Source organism: Leucopleurus acutus (assembly GCF_964270905.1).
Source record: "Leucopleurus acutus genome assembly, chromosome: 14".
In the NCBI taxonomy this organism is placed as follows: Eukaryota; Metazoa; Chordata; class Mammalia; order Artiodactyla; family Delphinidae; genus Leucopleurus; species Leucopleurus acutus.
In genome coordinates, this window is record NC_139156.1 from 40,134,288 (window position 1) to 40,153,861 (window position 19,574).

Below are 19,574 nucleotides of genomic sequence, written 5' to 3' on the forward strand. Positions count from 1 at the left end.
AACACTCAATGGTAACGCTTTTATATTGCCATTAAGTGATTAGCTCAGTTATCTCTCTTCTTTTCCTTGCAAGTCACCTTGTTGAAATATTGTGTAAAACAGTGAACACAGACCAGCAGCCTGTCTGAGGAATGTCATCTGGAGGACCCAAGCTCTCTCCAGAGCCACCGAGAGCCATGTGGGGCTGTAACAGAGGCCTGGAAGCATTGGGGACATCAAGGTTCAGCTTAGGTCTCCCAGTTAGTATAACTAAGGAGTAAGGTTTAAGGTCAGACAAGATTAAAGCCATCATGCCTATTTGAGAGGAAAAGAAAAGTAGTTTCCAAAGTCTTTAGAAAGAAATCTTGTTACTATCTTTTTTTTTTTTTAATGGAAGGGAAAGACTGTGAGATAAAAAGAAGAAATAACAGTACACAAATTTTCAGTCTCAGCAGAGACAAGGGTCTATCACTGAATTAAATAACTCTAGAAATGTTTGTGGACGAGGACTAAAAAGAGGAAAAGCATATAGGACCGTATGGTCCTACTTTTTCCACACTCGAAGTAAAACTGGAGAAGGAATTCGTTTTTATTTTTACTTTTCTGACTGAAGGAGAAAAACTGTAAAGTATACTCAAACACATTATCTGAAATGAAATGAAATAATACAATGAGAATCAAATACACTTTCCCTCTCCTAATCCCAGTGGGCACAAAACTAATTGGCAATCCACTTAGTGAAGATGCATCAGTTCCAGTGGAATGAGATTGGGCAACAGCTGTGAGCCCTGGATTTCAAACCCAGCTCCAGCAAGGCTTTACTGTGATACAGGTGGTGTTGGGGTGTCATTTCAGTGCTCCATGCACCTGTTAATTTGGGGCTAAGAATGCATTCTGTTATATTAACTCTGTGGGTTTTTTTTTTTTTTCCTCACTTACTCCCTTCTGGCTTTCTTTAAGGTCCAATTGAAAAGTGAAGAATCCAAAACCTTTGCAATGAAAATTCTCAAGAAACGCCACATCGTGGATACGAGACAGCAGGAGCACATCCGCTCGGAGAAGCAGATCATGCAGGGGGCTCATTCCGATTTCATAGTGAGGTAAAGACCCTGTCCCAGGGCTCAAGTCCCCAACTCCAAGTGGAAAAGCAACCACATTTGCACTCACTGTTACACATCTGATTCACACAAAGAAACATAATTTTTAATCTGATTTTAAAAAAGTTTTTACTAAATAAAAAAACACTAGGGCTTCCCTGGTGGCTCAGTGGTTGAGAGTCCGCCTGCTGATGCAGAGGACACGGGTTCGTGCCCCGCTCCGGGAGGATCCCACATGCCGCGGAGCGGCTGGGCCCGTGAACTATGGCCGCTGAGCCTGCGCGTCCGGAGCCTGTGCTCCGCAACGGGAGGGGCCCCAACAGTGAGAGGCCCGAGTACCGGAAAAAAAAAAAAAAAAAAAAAAACCACTAAAATTTTGATTCTTTTTTTTTTTTTTTTTTAATGAGAATCAGATTCTGTGAAAAGAACATGTTTTTCCCAAAGGAGATATCAGAGTTCTTAATGTTCCATTTTTATCCTGTTATTCCAAGAACTCTGCATAGACCTCTGGTGCATGAAAGACAAAATACCAAAAATCAAACTATTTTACCTTGAATATTCTTTATTTGCATATTTTCTGAAGTTGTTAAAAAATGAAATAACTAGCCCATCTCGGTATTTTGAGAGCACTGATAAGACAATGGTTTTTTTTTTTAATACGCAGAAGCTTTTCTAGTTAATTTGCCAGTGGCACTTGATGAAAACAGGGTATCACATGAATTTAAGTGAACAGTGCATAAATGTCATACACATCTATATTTTAAAGTGTCACCTACTGAATATCCATGCACACTGCATGTTTATGACCACTAAATATCGCTCAAGAGGCCACACTTGAACCGTTAGCCAAATTGGAATTAGAGGAACCCCAGGAAGCCCTCTTGGTTCATAATCATTTGGATTAATCCATTTCAAAGGAGAGACTACCCCCTACAGCGTGAAAATCTTAGTCATGAGCCATCGCTTCCTTTTTCCTCTTTGTGAATTTAGATCTTTCTCATTCTTTTAATAAGATTTCAAGCTTGGTAAATCAACAGTAAGACTGTAATCCGGGCACCGAAAACATTTACATGCTTTTAAAAGACAGTAACGTTTATAATCTTTGTTTTCTTGTTTGCAAATCACAGATTATACAGAACATTTAAGGACAGCAAATATTTGTATATGTTGATGGAAGCTTGCCTAGGTGGAGAGCTCTGGACCATTCTCAGGGATCGGTAAGAGTTTTACGAAATTTCTATCATGTCTTTGAAAATGTAGTTGACTGTGATGGTTTGTAAGAAGAGTCAATTTTTATAAAGTATAGAAGTCATATTTACATATGCTTGTATTTCAAAATGTAAATATGGGTCACAACCCACTATCTACATGTGATTGACTGTAAATAGGAAACTCACTGTTTCAGATTTGTAACCAATGATATAGGATTAGTCCACCATAAAAATGGTACCTGTCAAGGTACATGCAGAGCCTTTAGTTGAACTTGAATATCACAATCAGACAACTATACACCTAGGATTCACTTCATTGCTGTTAACAATGAAGAGAATTAAAGTTATTTTATAGTCGCAATCTAGATTAACTGTCAGGTGGATTGTTCCACTCATTCTCCAGTCGGGCTATCTTTCCTAACTAACACTGGGAATTTTTTCCAAAGTAACTTTTCCCTCTACCTTTACATTGCTCTTCGGTTTCAAAATTAACAGAAGTTCCAACCATCCCTTTCAGGACTTACCTGGTCTTGGGAAGGAAAGGAACCCACTTAACACTCCTCTTTGCCCTTTCAGGGCAAGTAAAGTTGGTCTCTTTAGCGCTTATTTGTTTTTTTTTTTTATTATTCAAACTTAATTTTCTATTTCCTATTTATGTATAGCAAACTATCATTTAAAAAAAGTATTCTACCAACCCTAAATGTTTACTTAAAGAAAAACTACAATTTTCTGTGAATGACCTAATAACATTCAAAAGGCATCTTTGTTCCTTTGAATATTCACCTTTAGACATCTTTTTCTTTTCTTATTTGTTACAATCTCACCCCACAGGCTCTCCTTCATCAGGTAGCATCTTTCAGACTCAGCTATAGACAGCCCTAATGTCCCCAGAAAGCCATGTTAGTTTTTGACAGTATATTATTTTGTAGATATCCCAGAATAGAACTAGTTCTTCATAAACTATTGCTTTGAAGTCTCATTCCTAATTGTATCCTTATGGTACCTTCATATCTTTGCACCCGCTGCCCTTTCAGGTCTTTTATTCCCACTGCCTTACTTGTATATGACAAATGGGTTTCTTTTTACCTTATTGTGTCCTATTACGTTAATGGTTTTTTTCTTAAATTCAAGGTGAATATGCCTATAAGGGAATGTATCATTTTGGCACTAGGGGACAGGGTTAACATCTGTACTGAGCTATTATATCATACTGTATTACTATATTACTGTTAATTAATTTTTGGGTACAGATTATATGCCAGGCATTGTGGTAGAGGCCGGGGATAAAATGATAAATAAAACAGTTGTGGTCCCATGCCTCATAACTTACAGGATGTAGCAGAAAGTTAATATTCTGATTTGTGAGTTAATATCTGGTTTATCCTAATGTGCTTCTACTATATTATTTTTGACCTGACCTTCCAATACACTGATTTATTTGAAATCTCTTCCCTACTTTGTTCTAATTAGAAGAGGAGATTTACTGGTAGAAGGAAACATTAAAGCAATAATAAGCCACTTAGGGAAAGGAACAGCGATTTTAAACTTCTATTAACTTCTTTAACAAGACACCAACAACAATAAAATTTTTTAAATAGCTTTAAAAATAATAATAAAAGTTAACCTAAAGTCCACTCAAACATGCATAGACATCAATATTCAACTTATTTTTTGCAAGAAAACTGTTTCATATTTCTCCTTAGTTAACTTGATTTTGCATTTTTGGGGTACATAAATGCTAGCCAAGGCTTACAAGTGAGATGTATTTGGATTTGTCGGGGTAGCAAAGGAATGCTATCAAGAAGCAGCTTGTCTTGGGAGGAGTGGATGGAGGGAGAAGATCAGTGATGGTCCTTTTTCTACCTCCACCAGACTGCTTCCTGACCCTTTCTTTTGTCTTCCCTTTTATCTTCCTTGGATTTGGGGTACACAGTTGCTGAGTCCCCCCAGTGTACTAAATATTCATTAAGGAGGCATGATCCAGAGAAATAGCAGCTACCTGATCCTTCCTAAAGACTCAGAGGGGCTGAAGCCTCGACATGGAAAGCAATGAAGCTGTCGTATATAAAACCATCTCGGACTCATTGTCCCCTGCCAACTTGCTTTTTTAGATATTCAATATGTATGTAGCCTTACTGCTTTTATTCCAAGAGAGTTTTTTTTTTTTTTTTCCTACCTAAGAAATTGCTAAAGGGAAAGCATAGTTTTGGATATCCAGGCTCCAATTAATACTGTCACAGACTAGCTTCCTCATTGCTTGTTTAAACTGGGGCTGAAAAATCCTAAAGATTAACTGTTAGAACCAAAAAAATGCCAAGAGAAAAAGGAAATTAATTATGCTATTTGTCACAGTGTATATAAAAGCATCCTCAGTCAAAATAAACCTTTTTGTTCAGTTCCTTTAGTTTTCCTCTCGGGTCCCAGTAAGCAGTAGTAAGGGAGAAGCTATTCTGAGAGCATAAAGGAAATGTATTGGTGGGAAGGTTAATCTGAAGAAAGGCTTGTGTGACCTCTGAGCCTCAGGGATTTAGCGCAGGAAGTCTCCTATAGCAATGACATCCTCCTTCCTTCACCTAGCAGCTGAGCTGACCATTTCCTGCCTCTCACTCTCTTTCTTCTCATCAGCATAGAAAAAGAACACAGAGCAGTTTTTTATTTGTTGTCAGGAAGAAGGAATTAAAATGATACCATATATACAAACAGATTTTGAGGACTATTAAATTTTTTTTTAATCTTGGAAATAGGAACTACAGCACTGAAATGTTAATTGTTGCAATTTCCCTGGTTTGTCCTTTAATTAGCTATCATGTTTTATCTTCTAGTTTGTGACTTTTTTCCACAAATTCTGTTCCCTTATTTGGAATAGATTGGTACAAACTATATTTTATTCACTTCTTCTCTATAACAGTTACAGAATTGTCAACCACAACTTCCTTAAAAATGTAAGTGGTTGATATATATATATATATATATATATATATATATATATATAGAGAGAGAGAGAGAGAGAGAGAGAGAGAGGTTATTAGTATATATTACATATTAATATTAGTATTTAATACATATTCTAATATCATTTACTTAATTTGAGTTTTTTAAAGTGTACGTTAATTTTTCCTACAGAACGTATTAAACAATTACATAAGAAACCATAATTATCACATCTCACTTCTGGTCTCGAGTCTTCCTGGATGTGTTTTATAAGCCAGCAAGTGACTTTCTATATACATTCTCCTTAATTCCAGCTATTTTATGGGAGGTGATTACTTAAATCCCATCTCAGATGACCCATTAGGTGGAATCTGTGTCATTTCTTAATTTGGTTGAAAGTCCTTTAAGGAAATGAGTCCGTTTTCATAATAATTTAGCCTTCCTACTTTGGCAATAAACCTGTAGCATGCTGCAGGTTTATATACTCACTAATGATTGTGGTCACTAGTCAACGAAAAGAGGGAACTTGTCTTTCAGTGAGAGATGCTTTGTCTTTGTCACATTCTGCCGTTTCAGGACTTGGTTACGGCAAGTTGATTAAACACTGTGATTACATTTTAATTTGAGTCTATCAATAAGTATACATAACCCTCAAATCCCCTGAAGCAAATTGTTGTTATCTACTGCCATCTAGCTAAGATAAAACACCTACTCCCTCCCGAAGAGGATATAAGGACCTATCCCTTACTTGTTAATTGAAATGACACAACTGTCAAGGCATAATATATTATTTCAAAGAGCTATATAGGGGAATGATTTCTTTCTTCAAGCAACTTTAACTGTTGATAAAACAAGCTTTTGTTTTAAATCAAATTTACATTGTCATTTCCGATTCTAATAGTAATTTTTCATTGTGAATCACCCTAATGCTGTGGTTTTTGACTGCTTTCCAAAAGAGTATTTTAAAATTCACAAATTACCTACATCAAATATTTAGTGATGAAACTGTTGCTGGTCAACATTTTGTGTGCATATATTGTGTTGATTTGTCACATAACACAGAAACAGATTTGAGACCCATTTTTTATTTAATTTTTAAAATCAGTTACAAATATATTTATATATGGGAGATACTCAATACAGATCTGTTGAAGGGCTAGAAACCAGCTTTCTAGAGCTCTCCAAATTCCAAAATGGCTCAGAAACAAGCCGTCAAGAACTGAAGACCCAGTGAGGGAAGTTTATGGTCAGTTCCCTTCATGATGAAAAAAGGAGGGTTCTGATTGGTAAGCAATATAAGGATAATTTTCACCTGTACACTTGGGAGAAGCATGGAGAACGTGAAAAGAACAGAGATTAGCAGAAAACGCTTCAGAGCTGACTCACGGCAATTAGCCTTTGCAGTGAGAAGCAGCAAATATTGGGTTGGCCCAAAAGTTCGTTCAGGTAACATCTTAGGGAAAAACCCGAACGAACATTTTGGCCAATCCAATATTTCAGTAGTAGTGATAGAGTTGCAAACTCCCATCCCCAAGAGACTGTCCTATATCAGTCACTTTTCCTAGATTAAGACACTGGAGGCGCTAAAGAAGAGGTTTTGGTGCTCAATAGTAATGGCTACTACTTACCGAGTACCAGATGTGTGCCAGGCACTTATTCTAATACACGCCTCAAGTTCTTTGTATCCTCACAACAACCCAAAGAGAGAGTTTCTGTTATTAGTCTCATTTTGCACATGACAACACTAAGACCTGGAGAGGTACAGTCAGTTACTTAAGATTAAACAGTAAGTGGAGGCCAGAGTTGAGCCCAGGATGTTGCTTCATTCAGAGTGCACATTCGTAACCTGCGGCCTCCTCTGATGAATCTGAGTTTGCATTAGGATTTTTTTCGTCTTTCTGCTAATGATCAGCTTGTTCAGAATATAAATATGAATACCATTCAGAGATGCCATGAGAAATTGATCTCTCATTAAGTGTGTACTCTCTTTACAGAAACAATGCATTTGTCCATTTGGTTCCATTTTATTAACAACTGAATATTAAGGGAAACAGATCTGTTGCCCAGCATCGCAACTGCAGAAATAACTCTTCTTCTAACAGGAAGCAAGAATTGTAGGCTTTTGAAAAGGCCCACCCATATTGCAATTAGACAGTCCTGCTACAAGGAAGTAATCAATTTTCGTATTAAAACAAGGCATGTAATGTGAAAAAAGACAAAGCTCTATTCTATGTACTGTTTTGTTTAGACTGTTTTGCTTTGCTGTGCTCTTCATTGAGAAGGGATTGAAGTCATATACAGCACTCAGTATAAAGTTGCTCATTAATTATCTACACATGGATGCTTACTATTTCAGGCAAATGATCTCTCAAAGAAATATGCTGCTCTTGATAGACAAACATACTTAATTAAGGACAAAGATGAAAGGACCTTTAAGGTACTATTCTAATCCCTTTCCCAATACACAGGATTATATAGTGTTGGTTCTGCAAAGATAGCTCCAAGTCAGAAAACAATTGCAGCATAATGTATACCATTCATTTCCTAATATAGATGCAATTCTTCTCAAACTTTTTCTTGTCCTTATAGATTCACAATTGTTCCATCCAGATATTGTTGAAGAGAGATACTAGAAACCTAGTGATTACAGTTAAGAGTCTGGTATCTAGAGGAGTAGATATCATCATGCCCTGAATTGTATTTCAAAAGAAGGATATTCCCTTTGGGGAGAGCTAATTATTTCAGTGACAACTCAGGGGACATTAGTAGTTAAAATGCAGACTATACCTTTCTGGAAGACACTGCCTATTTCTAAAACATGACCTGAAAGATGGCTGCTTTAGCCTTCGATTCACTGATAAATTTTGCAAGATAGCAGCTGTATCGTACTTTTCGGTTTGTTAGAATTTATTTCTCAACATTGAAAAAGAAGCAAATGTGAGCAAGATGCAAACTGGCATCAGTGACTCTCGTGAAAGCAAGCTCTGGGCCTCCGCTTTGCTGCATGTTCCCCAGAACCACCTGAGTGCTTGCTGTCCTGTTACATCTCAGCCAACTCAAGAGCTGATGTTCACACTAATGTTCTTGAATTTTCACGAAATTATTTAATTGCATTTACTACTACTTGGGAAAGAAGAGGGGAAAAAAAAGTAGTTTATCTTTCTAAGGGATTCCATAGGGAAAAAAAAACAGGTAAAGTATAAAGGTTCTTCCCTAGAACCAAGGAGTCAACCTTAGATGCCAAGGTTTTTTTCCTTTACTGTTATTTCATTAAATAAACACACACTCACGCACACATACACGTACAGAGAGACAAAGAGCTTTCTTGCTAAACGTCATAATCAAGTTTAATAAACATTCCCTTCCAATTACCTTTTTCCTTCTTATCTTTTAGCTCCATCTTTTCCTTCTAATAAGAAGGCAGTAGCATAGGAAACAGATATTATTTGTCTTGCTGACAGAAGTTTCAGACAGAATACTTAGATTGCGATCTGTTATCAGTAGCGTTGTAACTCATTTCCAAAGTGGTTCTTTGAAAACATTAACTTTTATTCACACTCATGAGCCACATCTCTATTATTTAGAAAGATTTTAAAAACTAAGAATAAATATGACTAAACTCATAAACCGTTCTTTAAAAAACACCCCTTGGTAGACGAGGTCTAAAATAGGATTTGCCTGTCTTCTGCCCACCTCTGTAACTTTGCCTTTTAACACTGGAGTGGGCTGTTGTGAGGAATCCACGAAGTACATGAAACGTGGTATGTGGTTGACCTCCTCTTCAGTATATTCAGGAAGTTAGATTTAACCATCCTACTCATAAGGGCAAAGAATTCCTTGACTTAACCCTCAGATGCTTTTTAAAACCCAGTATCCAAAGGTAGCCCTATGACATTTGGCCAGTAGGACACTGGTCTCTGGGGTCACATTCTGGCGTAGGAATATAGTGACATGAGAAACTGACCCTTATTAGACAAACTAATTTCTTTCCTACTTTTTATTCCATTTTCTGTGTCTCAGAGGTTCATTTGAAGATTCTACAACCAGATTTTACACAGCATGTGTGGTAGAAGCTTTTGCCTATCTGCATTCCAAAGGAATCATTTACAGGGACCTCAAGCCAGAAAATCTCATCCTAGACCACCGAGGTTACGCCAAATTGGTCAGTGTGTTTCACACATGGTTTCTGCCCTGCACTTTAAAATACTGGCTAATGAACAGGCTGTAGCGTTACTGTTTTCAACTAACTATTCTTTCAAGTTATGTAAAGGTTATGAGAAATTAAATTGGCTAGGTTTTAATTAATAATATGCTGGCAAAACATGCTTAAATAGGCTCGCGCTTGCTTGCGTGTGTTCGTAGACCCAGAAAAGCTTCGTAGAAGTCCTATGTCTAGCTGGGTTTCTGCCATCCAAAGGGAATAGGTCATATGTGGAGAACCATGAATCATTATCTTAAAGAATACTGTAATGCTAATGGAACAAAAGGGCTTGCTGGCAATGTTATCCAGGCCATGTTAGTAATAATATTAGTAATAATAAAATTGGCCAAGAGCTCTAAAGATCTACAGTAGAAGGGAAGTTCTCTTATTTTAAAATGTGTAACTTTTGTAGACTTTGGATCTTTCAGTGCCTGATTCTGTTTTTTAAATTTTTGGATTTTTTATTCAACCTATGATTTTCAAAGTAATCACATCAATGATAGTTAATTATTTGTATTCTCAACCAGTTGTTTTAGAAAAAAATGGTTTTCTGCCTTTGAGGCTCCTGCTTCAAAAGTTTTCTAGAAACATGAAGAATACGTTTCGATTTTATCTCTTTGTTTTCCAAGGACAGAGTTATTGGTCCCATAGCTTTGTAACTCAGCTCCTTCAACAACAAAAATGGCTTCTCAATTAACACTAAATGAATTGTCAACTTCATTAAGTCCAGGAGATATCTGGAAAATATGCCTGAGTAAAGGAGAAATTATTTGTTTATACCCCAACCTCCACTGGCATAAAAGAAGGAAAAATGGAAAGTATTTCCATAAAGAAAAGTTTGCCTTTATTTTCGGTGATGGGAATTTTATCCTATGTTAAGGTTTCAACTTTTCCTTTTGAAACTGAGCTTGAGCAGGGAGGCTTTGTTTGTTCGAAATATACAGAGGACTTCTTTTAGAAGACAGGACTACAATAGTTCAAATCTGTTTTTATTTTATTATCATCATCAGCATACGTCAACAAAGTAGCTTTTTGCTTTTAAGCTTAATCAAAAGTGGCTTGGAATATCTTGTTTTTTCTCTCTTTGTAAGGTTGATTTTGGCTTCGCAAAGAAAATAGGATTTGGAAAGAAAACATGGACTTTTTGTGGGACTCCAGAGTATGTAGCCCCAGAGATCATCCTGAACAAAGGCCATGACATTTCAGCCGACTATTGGTCACTGGGAATCCTAATGTATGAACTTCTGACTGGCAGGTATGGACATTGATAGAGAACTGCTGATAAAAATAGACCAGCAAACAGCTACACACTCCTGTCTTTGTCACTCTGGCGAGACCATCTTAAATTACTTTCACCAGATCTTGTTACCACACTTTTTAATTAGTTATGCAGATAACCAGGCATTCATAAAGTAAAAACTAAAATGGGTCAGATGAGGGGAACAAACTCAATATCAACTCTCAACTCTCATTATTTATACATATGTGAATGTGGAATCATCTAGTGTCTTTCTGTGAGATCTCTGAGCCTAGTCATTTAGCCAGCAAGGAAGATGAAAGTCATATAAAAATATAGAGTCAACTATTTATAGAAATAAGAGAACCTGTTAGCAATTGTTATATCTAAATGAGATGTAAACGCTTTGCAGATCTGTTGTGTAATAATATTGTAGTCTTCAACAACTTAAAAAAGGTACTGTGGATACGACCAGGTATAAAACGGACTATAAACTCAAGGAAAAGAGGAACAAATATGCCACCAAGCCCTGTGCTCAGGACAATAATTAAGAAGGTCATTATGAACTGAAGAGTTCAGAAGAAGGTTAAGTTTGTCCAGGGAGGCTTTTGAAGAACGTAGGACTAGCTGGGCCTTGCAGGAAGAATACAGAGAGCAAAGTTCACTCCAGGCAGAAAGGCATGGCTTAAATAGAGGGGGAGTAGTGGGCAAAGACATGAAAAAGGTTCATGTTAAGAAATGATGGGAGATCCAAAAAGAGTCATCTTTCAAGAATCATGATTGCTGTACCTCAGTGTTTGGACTCCATCCAGAGAGGGACTCATGGAGGATTTTCTGATAAAGGAGTGACATGTGTTGTGGTATTTAAGGAAAACAAGCTGGCAGTAATGGGTAGAGCAAATTGGAAGAGGGATGAGGAGGCTAGTTTGAAGATAATTCCCATAATTCAGATCTAAGAAGAAGCATGCAGTGGAAGGTGAAAGAATTACTTAAGAGAACTTAGTAGCTACAGTGAAAATGAGAGGAAGATGGGACTTTCAGTCTCACGGTTATTTGTGCGGATTCAGTGAATCTATTAAGCACTGAGAAAGTCTAGAACGTAGGAAGCACTCCGTTGATGCTAACGCCTACTACTAGTACTACCATTGCCAGGAACAGTTACGTGGTGGTTTTTATTTCACTTGTAGACATTTTGAATTTATTTATTTATGGCTGCGTTGAGTCTTCGTTGCTGCACACGGGCTTTCTCTAGTTGCAGAGAGTGGGGGCTCTTTGTTGTGGTGCACAGGCTTCTCATTACGGTGGCCTCTTCTGTTGCGGAGCACGGGCTCTAGGCTCATGGGCTTCAGTAGTTGTGGCGCATGGGCTTACCTGCTCCACAGCACGTGGGATCTTCCCAGACCAGGGCTCGAACCTGTGTCCCCGGCACTGGCAGGCAGACTCTCAACCACTGTGCCACCGGGGAAGCCCACTTGTGGACATTTTATACCATTACTCTTGAAACATCTTATGTTGACTTCAAATTAATAAACCTCGTGGGTGTTTTCTGTTAATTTTAGATGAAAGATACATAGGCAAAGGCAGTTAAATACCACAGGAGAAATGATTCAGAGAAACATGGGAAGAGTTCACATTGTTAATTAGAATTTCTCTGCAGCTGTTGAAAGCATGATCTCTTTAAAAAAGTAACTTCACAAATGTCTGTAAGTGTTCATAGATGAAAATTAGTAAACTTGCAGACCTCAAGAACAGTACAAAGCTGAAAATCATATTATAAGCAACAGAAAGAATAATAGCAATTAAAAACCCAGCCAGGAAGATAGTAGATAGACCTTAGGAAAAAAGAAAAAAGGATATAGAAATTATTACAGAAAGAAGATACAGAAGTCCAAGGAAGTAGGAAAAACAACTATGTATATGAAGAGTCGATTACAAGTGGGATAGAAAACATACTCAATTACATGATAGAAAATTCATGACATAGACCAGTCACAGATGGTCTCAGTGGATCATTTTGATCAACAGTAACCATGGGGAAACAGAGTCATAACACCACCATGTGTCCTACTGCAATTTCCTAGCTTCAATGATAAGGAATAATTATATAGTCTCTAAGCTACAAAAGCATGTCATATATGATGATGGAAGTGAGGAGGATTAGAATTCAAGTTGTTGGCCTCAACCTTCTCTATAGCACCTTTAATGCCAAAAGATAGAATATTAAGAACTATGTAGTTCTGAGAGAGAGTACAACTCAACTAATTTATACAAAATTAAGTTATTCTTAAATTATTCTTAAAATAGAAAGACAACATATAAAGTGTGTACCCCAGGGCTTCCCTGGTGGCACAGTGGTTGGGAGTCCGCCTGCCGATGCAAGGGACACGGGTTCATGCCCCGGTCCGGGAAGATCCCACATGCCGCGGAGCGGCTGGGCCCGTGAGCCATGGCCGCTGAGCCTGTGCTCCGCAGCGGGAGAGGCCACAGTGGTGAGAGGCCCGCATACCGCATATTAAAAAAAAGCACTTAAAGTGTGTACCCCAGGGCTTTCTTAGAAACACTACTGTATGACCAAGTCAACTAAGAGATGAATGAAAATAAATTTGGTTATTGAGCAGCATGGAAATGTTATAGTCTTTGGCAATTTTAAAAGTTAAGCTCGGAGAGAGAAGGTAGGAATGACTATAGGAATACTTATTGCTCATAATTCACAATTTTACAATTGAATTATGTCGTTATAAAAAAGAAAACTCCAAAGTGTTTAAAATATTTTTTTTCTTTAAAATTTATTGGAGTATAGTTGATTTACAGTGTTGTGTGTCAGTTTCAGGTGTAAAGCAAAGTGATTCAGTTATACATATAGCTATTCTTTAGATTCTTTTCTCATATAGGTTATTACAGAATATTGAGTAGAGTTCCCTCTGCTATACAGTAGGTCCTTGTTGGTTACCTATCTTATATAGAGTAGCATGTGTGTATTTATCCCTCCCTGCTACGTTTCCCCTTTGGTAACCATAAGTTTGTTTTTGATATCTGTAACTGTTTCTGTTTTGTAAGTTCATTTGCTTTTTTTAAATTAGATTCCACATATGAGTGATATATGATATTTGTCTTTCTCTGGCTAACTTCACTCAGTGTGATAATCTCTAGGGCCATCCATGGTGCTGCAGATGGCATTATTTCATTCTTTTATTATGGCTGAGTAATGTTCTACTGTATATATGTACCACCCCTTCTTTATCCACTCCTTCATCCACTCCTTCACTGATGGACAATAAGGTTGCTTCCACGTCTTGCCTATTGTAAACAGTGTGCTGCTGTGAACATTGGGGTGTGTGTATCGTGTTTTTCTCCAGATGTGTATGCCCAGGAGTGGGATTGCTGGGTCATATGGTAGCTCTATTTTTAGTTTTTTAAGGAACCTCCATAGTGGCTGCACCAATTTACATTCCCACCAACAGGGCAGGGAGGGTTCCTTTTTCTCCCCACCCTCTCCAGCACTTATTATCTGTAGACTTTTTCATGATGGCTATTCTGACCAGGGGAGGTGATACCTCACTGTAGTTTTGATTTGCATTTCTCTGATAATTAGCGATGTTGAGCATCTTTTCATGTGCTTTTTGGCCACCTGTATGTCTTTTTTGGAGAAATGTCTATGTAGGTCTTCCACCCACTTTTTGTGATGGGGTTTTTTGGGGTTTTTTTGATAGAGAGTAATCCCTTGTTGGTTGCTTCATTTGCAAATATTCGGTGGGTTGTCTTTTCGTTTTGTTTATGGTTTCCCTTTGCAAAAGCTTTTAATTAGGTCCCATTTGTTTAGTTGTGTTAATTTCTAGGAGGTGGATCCAAAAAGATTGCTGTGATTTATGTCCAAAAGAGTGTTCTTCCTATGTTTTTCCTCTAGGAGTTTTATAGTATCAGCCTTATATTTAGGTCTTTGATCCATTTTGAGTTTTTGTGTTAGGGAGTGTTCTAATTTCGTTTTTACATGTAGCTGTCCAGTTTTCCCAGCACCACTTATTGAAGAGACCGTTTTTTCTCGCCTCCTTTGTTGTAGATTAATTGACCAGAGGTGCATGGGTATATTTCTGGGCAAAAAACATTTTTTAATGTTGTTGGTGAAGAAGCACATACTGAAATTAACTTCAAGTAAAATTAAATTGAATACTTCGTATTTTCACATATTGCCTGAATATCTTGGCCAGAACATGAAACCACAAAAGTCACCTTTAATAAAATTATGTTAGAAAGAACAAAAATCAATGCAAAAATATAAATTAGAACCAACATTAAGTTGATAACAAGAAAAACCAAGATGTGGTGGTTCTTCATGTTTAAAGTGAAAATAAAAACTGGCAAATTAACTTGAGAGTAGAGAGAATATTCAATCATAACATTATGTAAAGAGAAAATTCTTAGAATACTAAATAGAATTGGATGTTAATACATTATAGAGTGGTTTAACGTGACAGTTAATGACAAATAGAAAGTACTTGTTACAGAAAATAGGGACAAAACCTTAATGCACACAGCCCTTTTTAAGCAATTCATTGTTTTCAACTTTCTCAATAGAAGGAAATATTTGAACTGCTAATTTTATGAATAGACAAAAAATCCAGAAAACGTCTTCCCCCAAGAAACATGAACGAGCCCTATATTAGGAGATTAATTAATTCCAAAGAAACCAGCTGTCAAGGTGTCAAGGCCTTTTTGAGATAAGCGAGGCATTAGCCAGGAGGCCTGGGAAGTACCTAACAGTGCCCTGAGGTGGAAGAGTGCTGGGTACTTCAGAGGAGCAGAGAAAGGCTGGTCTACCTGGATCCCAGTGAGTGAGCACGGTAATGGCAGGAGATGGGGTCATACCAGTGATGTTCTTGTAGCCCATTCTAACGATGTTGGACTTCATCGCAAGTGTAATCAGTGAGCTGATAAGTCACCTGCACTGAAAAGAAATGAGGGGAACAGTGGACAAACTTGACCCATTTATGGGTTTTGCTAAACAATTTGCTTGGAAACATTTCCACACTGTTTTGCCATTAATCAAGTTTCATTTCACTATTAATATATGTCCCCAAATAAGAACTGTCATTTGTGGAATTATAACAATAAGTGTGCTTATTTAGAAAACCAAGTACTATCTCTTTTCATGTCTCTCATTCTTGCAGCCCACCTTTCTCAGGCCCAGATCCTATGAAAACCTATAACATCATATTGAGGGGGATTGACATGATAGAATTTCCAAAGAAGATTGCCAAAAATGCTGCTAATTTAATTAAAAAACTATGCAGGTAAGCACTTCAACCACATTATTTTTTAAAGGATCATAATATGGAAACAATTAGATTCCTTAACAATTATTTTATTTTTAGGGATAATCCATCAGAAAGATTAGGGAATTTGAAAAATGGAGTGAAAGACATTCAAAAGCACAAGTAAGTGTTCTTTCCTTATAACTTTAGGTTTGAGTGTTCAGAAAGTATTTTCCCAGGCTGATGTTTTTAAGGTAGTGGTTGTATATAACTGATGCAATTAGTCTATGGGAGTATCCAAGGAGACATGTAGACTAGTTAGCCTTGTTATTTAAGACCTTTCGAGTTGCGTCTCTGGGACTTCATTTAGACACATCTGACCCCCTCTGACATTCTAAACAACAGATTCACTGACTTTAGTTTTTTCCTGACTCAAACTAGCTAGCACTTTTCCTCTTGAGCATGAAGAAGAAATACATATTTTTAATCCTGGAATTCTCTTCTCTACCAGAATATTAAAAACAAAAGTACTCCACCATCTATCATGCCTCATTTCCTTGACTCAACCTAAAATATATTTTTCCAACCATTTCCTAGTTAGAGTACAGTCTTTTTTCTCTGTCATAGCATCTATTTTTTTCCCAAGCAATAGTAGCATCTTGAATATCAGACCTTATCCATGTTGACTGGATGTATCTGAAGCTAAACTAAGACCATACTGGTTTTTCCCTATTAGTCTGTTTCTGTAACATGCACAGGAAATTAACATATCTACCAGGAGGAATGTGTTTACCCTATGAATGTCTAAAAGGGCTGCCAGGAATTTGGTGTAAGCATTTGTGAATGATGAAACCTTTCAAAGACAACAACAACAAAAAACCTTCTGTGCTATTTGGCCCTCATTTCTACAGAAAAGCCATACGCAAAATACCTTTATTCTACCAAACAGAAAAAAGAAAGAAAATGGGATACTTAGAGACCAAGACAGTGATGTGAACAGGTTAATTAACTGAGGCTGCCCACTGAATCAGTGACAAAGATGGAAAGATAATTTTCTGTCCTGACACTTCATGCCCTGATTCTACCTTCTTAAAATAAATCTCCTGTAGGGCCCAGCATATTATGACATTTATTAAGTTATAATGATTGTGTAGGAACAAGGTCCGAGAGACATTATGACTGAAATTACTAGAATAAAAAGGAGTTGCTTTCTAATTAGTGTCTAAAATTTTGACAATTAGATTTTTTAAAAAATATGCATTCCATTTAATAAGCTAACATTTAAAAACATGCAGTTAAATTGAAAATGTTTGCCGGTTTTCCATCAGTCATGGACATCATACATAGGTTGCAATGCGAAGACTTCAGCTGAGGTAAAATGTGTTTAACTGTCTACTTCTTTTCCTTTCTTAGATGGTTTGAGGGCTTTAATTGGGAAGGCTTAAGAAAAGGCACCTTGACACCTCCTATAATACCAAGTGTAAGTAGACTTTCCAGCTTGTACTAGTGTGACACACATGAAGGTGTTTGTCAGTCATCAAAGGTCTGCTATTTTTACATTTTTATCCTATGATCAGATTAGATAAACTATAGGAGAAATACCAGATTAAAATAGTGACATCTTCTAAAATCCAAGCTTAAAAACGGTGTTAAATATTGACAGAAGAGTATCATGAATCTTTTTTTAAACCTTTATACATCTTTGCCCAAGAATATATTCGCAACCTTATTTAGTCATATTCATGAATTACCACCAAAACTATGTACACTGTTTTAAATTTCTGCACATACATCTTCTCTCTATACAAGATGCAATAAGTTCTTAACAATTTAGTGTGTACCTGAGTATACTTGGTGTGAGTTAGGATTATCTGCTATTGTTACCTTCTGTTTATGATTTCAGTTTCCTCTACACCATGCTCTGTCTCCAAGAGTCCACCCCAAATGGACCACAACAAAACATTCCTGGCCCTTTGGTTTCCTGTTGGGTGTGGTCAACAGTCCAGCAATCAGTTTCAACAGCTTTCAATTCCTGGCCTATATTGTCTCACTTATGCCCCACATAGCTCCTCTTCCCCTGCCCACATAGTACTCTGAAGCACTCCTAAGCACAATGGTGTTCTTTTAAATTCTCTTTTCTTAACACATTAGGTGTTTTGTTAAACTGCTAATCCACTGAGTCGACTAAGTGTTTACACGCTATTAACCTGAAATAGATTTCAACTGACTGCATTTATAGATACAATACTATAGCTAGCTAATAAAATGTGATGTGTCTCAACTAAGGAGGAGAGGGCTGCTTTGCAGTCCTGAACCTTTCATTTATATACTTCCTTTTTCTGGGACTAATTTAAGATCACTTCTTCTACAGAAATATTTTTCCTACTTCTAAGATTTATTTCTATGCTAATATTTATGTTTATTCACAAAGCAAATTACAGATGCTAACTGCATTCATAAAGTTTTACTTTTAGAACAAGAACAGTATAAGAAACTTGAAGAGGTAACTATTAAGTCTAAATTATCCTAACTTATATTTACCAGGGGTCTCCTTTTATGCAATCAGTAGTGTTAAATTATATGGGGGAAATATATATATATATATATAAAAAATAGAATATGAGGTCCTAAATATTATAGAATATAAGGGAAATTAAAGTGTTTCTTTACTGCTTTTACTCATGCTCTGCAGATTGGACTTTGCCCAGTAAACTTGTAAGAGTTTTTGCTTAAGGTTAGAAAGGGCTTTTTATCATACTTAGAATAAATACACGGAACTCCTTAAGATGAACTCCTTAAGATGACTTCTGCCTATTTCTCATTTCACTCCCCTCCTCTTTTATACAGTAGCCAAATTGACCTCTTTTAGATACTTCATAGCATGGAGCTCTCTCTTTCTCACCTCAGGACCTTTGCATGTGCTATATACCCTCTTTATGGAAACCATTAATTCTTAGGTTTAATACTTTTTCCACAATCACTCTTTTTTACTCATGACACCTTGTACTTTTTCTTCATAGCACTAACCAAAGTTTATAATTATCTACAGCTGTAATTATTTGTTTGAATCACACAGTTTATTCTTTCCTAGAGTGGAAACTCTATGAGGGCAAGAGCCATGTCTATTTTTATTCACCACTGTAACCCCCAATACAAAGGACAAACCTGCTCATGGTAGACATTCCAAAAATAGCCATTGAATACAGACTGAATAAAGAATGTTTTAAAAATCTAGCTTGGAAGGCCCCTAAAAAAAAAAAATCAGAAAATTTTACTAGTTCGTTCTCTTGTTCGCAGGTCGCATCACCCACAGACACAAGCAATTTTGACAGTTTCCCTGAGGACAATGACGAACCACCACCTGACGACAACTCAGGATGGGACGTAGACTTCTAATGTATTCTCTTACCTGCTTCTGCCTTGCTGAAGACAGCTTTTTCTGAGACACAGCTGCCAGCAAACCTGAAAGAAAGAGAGAAGATTAGTGCTCGGGGTCACCATGATGCCTTTGATCGATGCTGCTCCAGTAACTACAGTGGCATTAGGACTTATTGCTTAGATGACAATAGTGCTCTTTACATGTTTTCTGTTTGAACCTAAAAATAGCAGTTGACATGGTGGTCCTGAAGCAAAGCCTTTCACCAGTAAAGAAATGTTTTCTATTGTTGC

General features: G+C 37.0%; 1 protein-coding gene across 2 annotated transcripts in view; it reads left to right on the forward strand.

The window, feature by feature from the left end:
* The window catches only part of PRKG1 (protein kinase cGMP-dependent 1), a gene marked incomplete at both ends in the record, with an annotated part of 1,181,231 nt that extends 1,161,930 nt beyond the window's left edge, over positions 1-19,301 (forward strand). For both annotated transcript variants that reach the window (XM_082854343.1, XM_082854342.1), the window contains 8 exons: positions 940-1,079; positions 2,204-2,293; positions 9,239-9,380; positions 10,511-10,674; positions 15,822-15,944; positions 16,026-16,088; positions 17,319-17,385; positions 19,203-19,301. In XM_082854343.1, the coding sequence (XP_082710469.1) occupies positions 940-1,079; positions 2,204-2,293; positions 9,239-9,380; positions 10,511-10,674; positions 15,822-15,944; positions 16,026-16,088; positions 17,319-17,385; positions 19,203-19,301 (888 nt within the window). The remainder of the gene's footprint in view (positions 1-939; positions 1,080-2,203; positions 2,294-9,238; positions 9,381-10,510; positions 10,675-15,821; positions 15,945-16,025; positions 16,089-17,318; positions 17,386-19,202) is intronic.
* Positions 19,302-19,574: the final 273 nt, after the last annotated feature.